We start from the raw sequence: 5693 nt of genomic DNA, 5'->3' as shown, positions 1-5693 counted from the left end.
TTCATTTTGCACAACTTATGATCCACTAGAAATTCCTTGCTTATTTAGAGTTTAATCCGTTAAAACTTCTATACTTATCTAAAATTCACTCTTTCTTAATTTACATACTTAATTAGGATTTCCCATCAATCGTCTAAAATGCAATCCATGACATGGTAGCAATTTTACTCACATGTCTAATATCCAGTCTTTCATGATCTATTAGGGCATTCGTATTGATGGATATTATAATACTCACCACCTCATCAAAAAGCATAGGATTCACATGTCACATACATATTATATTAACACATTCATTCTCTTACATTCATTTTAATATTAAAACTCATTATTATGGGGCATGTCATATACACATTATATTAATATATTCATTCTCTCATATTTATTTTAATATTAATACTCATTATTTGTGAATCTCGCTCTACCCATTTATCTTTATTCTTATTTTACATTGTGTCCTCTCATATTTCTCTCACCTGGTGGTGCGTACATGCATCACCTTAGTTTTAACACCAATTAAGTACTATAACACCCAATAACTTCCACCAATATAGAAGCCCTTAGGACTACATATCATGTGTCAACAGCATTTAGACTCGTTATCGCCAAGTGTCTAGTTAACATGATTCACTTGGACATCCTATGCACTAGGGTCTGATTAATCTTTATCATCTTAAATTTCTTTCTTACTAAGTTTCTATTAGACTTTAAACTTCTATGGACAACCTTGTTAGTCTGGTAATCAATATCAAATGTCTAATCTACTCATCTAAATATGAAGAGGGGCACCGACAAAATAAATAAAGTTTTCTTTACATTTAGTGGATGCGTATATATCATCTTCATTCAACGAAGGCATGGGGACATGAAATCAAAGGGGAGCATATAGTTACAATTCAATTGAGACGGTGAGATAAATTCTTCCTAAGTTGAATTTATTAATTTAGTAAATTCATTAAATAGATCGCTTGACAGACACGAAAACAACAATAAAATGTCAAAAAAGAAGTTTCTATGTTAAAATAAAATTTCAGTCTGGTTGTACCTTGTATTAAATCGTATGACATTAGAATTGATGAACTAAAATTAGAAAATGTGTCATTGAAAAAACAAATTGATTCTTTAAAATTGGCATTAGAAAAATGTATCGTAGATTATTCACTTCACATATTGAATTTTTTAAAATTTTATTTTTGGTATGGAGCGGGTTGAGGTGGAGTATATTATTACCCCTAGATATAAAGAAAATCAGGGTTCTACCCTCCAACACGTGACCTGCATGTGCTATCTTTGGCAGCACTCGGATTGATCATAATGCGGATTGTAATGAGATGCTCAGGGTTTGCCCCCATGATGACGTCAGACCATATGGTACCATTTCTATCTACCACACCTCTCCTACTGCTACACCGCCCCACTCTTCCTTGCCCTGATCTATTACGACTCGAGCAGCAGCTGCAGCAGCAGATCATAGATGTAGAGTGCCCTGCCATCTTCACAATGGTTTCTAGGTTGCTGTGACCTCTGTTAAGGAAGCTCAGCTTCTTTCTCTTCTCACCTCTCTGTGAACAAGAAACTGTTTGCTAGTTCTTGAGGTTCCATGCTGCAGTGCAGCTTCATGTCCTGAGGACTAAACAGGACCAGAAAGCAGCGCAGATCTGGATGAGCTCTTGACTTCGAGAAAGGAGAAGGACCAAAAGATACGCAAGAGTTAAAGAAGAAGAGGGGTAAGAGAAGGTAGTAAGTAGAGAGAGAAAGATGCAGTCGAGTTATGGAGGAGTGTCGGAGATCCAGCAATTCATGGTAGAAGGCTGTGGTGGCAGCACCCCCTCGCTCTTCTCCAACACGGCCGACATCCACTCGACCGCTGCCGGTGGAAGTAACCCTCTCAAGTACCAGGCGCCGCCACCGGCTGCGGTGCTGCCTCCCCATTTCGCGCATTTCCACTCCATTCCTATCACCCAGCAGCTCTTCCAGCAGCCGCCTGCGGCGGCGGTGCACCAATTCCAGCTCTTCCATCCTCACCACCACCAGCAGCTGAATTACCAGCCTCTGGAGCCGCGGCGGATGCAGATGCCGCACCACCAGCAGCTTGGACTGGACCAGGATTCCGGCCCCGAGAACTCTGCCTCTTCGGCTCGTGTCACTATGCCAGCTGGTGGAGGTGGTGGCGGCGGCGCCGGCGGCCCGCCGCCATCCTTTCTAGCGGAGGCGATGAACTTTAAGCTTGCAGTGAACGAGAGCAGTGGGGGCGGAAGCCGCGAGGGGATCAACGATGAGGATGGCATCTTGCGAGGAGACGACGACGGATCGGAGAGTCGTCTTCATCACTGGCCGCAGAGAGACGATGAGTCTTCCATTAAAGAGCTATCCTGGTAATCAACAACTAACTGATTCGTAATTAATAGTTGTTTTCTGCTAAAACTATTGAAGAACAATTTTAGGAGCTTCATTGATCGTGAGAAATGAATCAAATGATGCATCTGAAATTGTTGATTCCTAAGACTTGCTTTTTTATGATTATTGGTGAAAAGAGAAAAGGAGCTTAAAAGAGAAACTTAAAAAGTGACAGCATTCATGTCGTCTAAATACATTTGTAAATGCAAAATAAAATAAGCGAATATATACTTTCAGGAGGCCATTGGATTTGGATATCGACTACATCAACACGAATGGCAAAAGGTGCAAGAACAAAGAGCCCGAGATCTCAATTAACACCGCCGGGAAGGTGTCCAAGAAGAGCAAAGAGGATGCCGGCGCAGGGAGCAGCAACTACAAGATCTTCAGTGAGCTAGAGGCCATCTACAAGCCAGGCGGAAGCAGTGGCGGCGTCAATCGGACTGGCTCTGGCTCCGCGCTCACCGGCGATGAGACCCCCCTGTTGCACGCCGCCGCAATGGCACCTCCGGGCCTGCCTTCAGGTGCCGATTGTGTCGGAGGAATGTCGGAGACGTCGGCGGGAGAGGAGGCGGGGCGGCCAGGGAAAAAAATTATCAACAACAGAAACAGCAGTGGGAAGAGGAGGAGGAAGCGGCGGCGGTGGCAGCGGCAGCTGAGTTCGGTTGCGGCCTTCTTCGAGAGCCTGGTTAAGCAACTGATGGACCACCAAGAGAGCCTCCACCGGAAGTTCCTGGAGGCGATGGAGAACCGCGAGCAGGAGCGGACCAGCCGCGAGGAGGCGTGGCGGAAGCAGGAGGCGGCCAAGTCCTGCCGCGAGGCGGCGGCCCGCGCTCACGAGCGCAAACTCGCCTCCTCCCGCGAGGCCGCCATCGTAGCCTTCCTCGAAAAGATCACAGGAGAGAGCCTAAATCTCCCTCCTAAGCCCCAATTCTCCGACGAACACAAAAATTACCACGAAAATAACCCCCAAACCGAGCCCTACGCCGAGGAGGCGGCGTTCGGGGATCAAGAAAGTAACAAGGTGCTGTTCAGCACGAGTAGGTGGCCGAAGACGGAGGTGCAGGCGTTGATCCGAGTCCGCAGTGGACTTGAGTCGCGGTTCCAGGAGCCGGGGCTGAAGAGTCCCCTGTGGGAGGAAGTGAGCGCCACCATGACCGCCATGGGCTACCTCCGCAGCGCCAAGCGGTGCAAGGAGAAGTGGGAGAACATCAATAAGTACTTCAGAAAGACCAAAGAAAGCGGGAAGAAGAGACCGCAACACTCCAAGACCTGCCCTTACTTCCAACAGCTCGACCAACTCTACTCCAGGTCCTCGCTCAACAAAGACAGCAATAATATTAATCCCAAGAAGCAGAGGTTAACGGATCAAGAACATGATCCTAAGGAGAAGCACGACGACACTGAAGATAAAAGAACCGACAACTCCGAGCTACTCGACGCCATCGTCGTGCCACCGGCCGCCGCCGCCGATTACCCAAGCCTCAAGTTCGGGTTCGACTTCAATGGCAAAGTGGCGGACGAAAATCTCGAAGACGGTGGATCAGCTCCAAATTTAGACCGCAATGGTGACGAAAACGAGGAGGGCGAGGAGCAAGGAAGTGAAGAAGCGGAAGGAGACCAAGAAAGAGAAGAAGGAGAAGAAGAAGAAAGGGAAAGCCAAGACCAAGAACTACACGATACGAGCCTCTTCTTCCAGAGCCTCCAATCCTGAAGGAACTAAAACGCAATCACACTCGCAATATAATTATGGTGTGTTCAATTGCTATTAATTCTTTCTTTTAGGATATATAGTCCTAGTTTATAGCCGGCTTTAGTAGTGCAATTCAATAATCATGAGTGTATAATTAAAACCATCCTGTTCCTGTTTGAAATGCTGTACTACTCCCTACTTCCCTAATATCTGCTTCCTTTTGCTTTTCTAATGCTGCCATTGCTTTAATTTTCTCTATCTCTGTGCCCTGGAAAAGAACAAACGTCGCCAGCATTTTAACTCGTCACTTTGTTTCTTTGTCTTAAATAATTGTCGAATCTGTTCCCTGCTTGCATGAGGTGGATGTGGGTCTTATGTGCCGGTGTATCCAAATCGCTAGCTCGATAAACAAGTGTCTCTTCTTAATCAATCGCCAATCCAAGCATGTAGACGACAAGTAAAGAGGGAGGATGGTGTTTGATGGGGATGCGTGATCATGTAAGTGATTGAAACCGTCACGGCGCTGCTCATGCAGGAGGCTGCAGAGAAGATGAGCTCATTCAGTACTGAATCCTCGGGAGTTCCATCGCCATTTTTCTTAATTATTTTTTATGTGCACTTTCAGTATTAATTAAATGAAAATTAGTTGTTTTTATAATGCAAAAAGATAAAATGTTCCGTCTCTATGTATCTACGTCTCCACCGGAATACGATCAGAAGAAGGGTTCAGCTTTTTGGACTCCGGAATTTAGCAGGGGGGCGATATTGCAGCAGTGATACAGGCTGCTGCATGCATGCATGTATGTTCTCTGCATAAAGAGCTACATGCTGATACATTTAGGGTTTTGATTAATTTCTCTTAGGGTGTGTTTGGTTTAAATTATCATGTCACATAACTAAGATTATAGGGAATAAAACATAATCAAATGTTGTTTGATTTAATCTAAGTAATGCAATAAAAACATTTTTATTTGAAGATTTTAATGAATAACTTAATTTAGTATTTTACTAGATTACCCTTATTAATGAATAACCTAGTTTAGTTACAAAACCAACTATACATAATAATAATAATAATAATAATATTATTATTATTATTATTATTATTTAAACTCTATTATATTTTACTATATTTTCATGTTTTTTTTATTTATATATTTTTTTATTTTGTTTTTTTTTATGTTTTTAATTTTTTTTTTTACTTTTTAAAGTTTTTTTTATTTTTTAGGTTTTTTAATTTTTAGGTTTTTTTACATTTCCTTTTTTTAATTTTTTTAATGTTTTTTAACATTTTTTATTATTTTTTACTTTTTAGTTTTTTTACGTTTTTTCTATTTTTTTATTTTTTTTATGTTTTTTTGTATTTTTTTTAAAATTTTTAATGTTTTTTCTATTTTTTATTTTTTTATGTCTTTTTGTATATTTTTTAAATTTTTTTAATGATTTTTCTATTTTTTTACCATTTTTTTATTTTTTTATTATTTTTTAATGATTTTTTATTTTTTAAAAAAAAATTACGTTTTTTTTAACTTTTTTTTTATTTTTTATATTTTCCATTTTTTCTTTACATTTTATTTTTTTTTACATTTTCTTTTATCCGAGG

General features: G+C 41.2%; 1 protein-coding gene across 1 annotated transcript; it reads left to right on the top strand.

Moving 5' to 3' along the window:
* Positions 1 to 1376: 1376 nt before the first annotated feature.
* Positions 1377 to 4322, top strand: LOC122020253 (trihelix transcription factor GTL1-like). Its single transcript, XM_042578099.1, has 2 exons — positions 1377 to 2375; positions 2635 to 4322. The coding sequence occupies exons 1-2, from the start codon at positions 1759 to 1761 to the stop codon at positions 4109 to 4111; spliced, it is 2094 nt and encodes a 697-aa protein (XP_042434033.1). The 5' UTR covers positions 1377 to 1758; the 3' UTR covers positions 4112 to 4322.
* The last annotated feature ends 1371 nt before the right edge of the window (positions 4323 to 5693 follow it).

Source organism: Zingiber officinale, chromosome 9A (assembly GCF_018446385.1).
Source record: "Zingiber officinale cultivar Zhangliang chromosome 9A, Zo_v1.1, whole genome shotgun sequence".
Lineage (NCBI taxonomy): Eukaryota > Viridiplantae > Streptophyta > Magnoliopsida > Zingiberales > Zingiberaceae > Zingiber > Zingiber officinale.
This window is presented reverse-complemented; position numbering and strand designations above follow the sequence as displayed.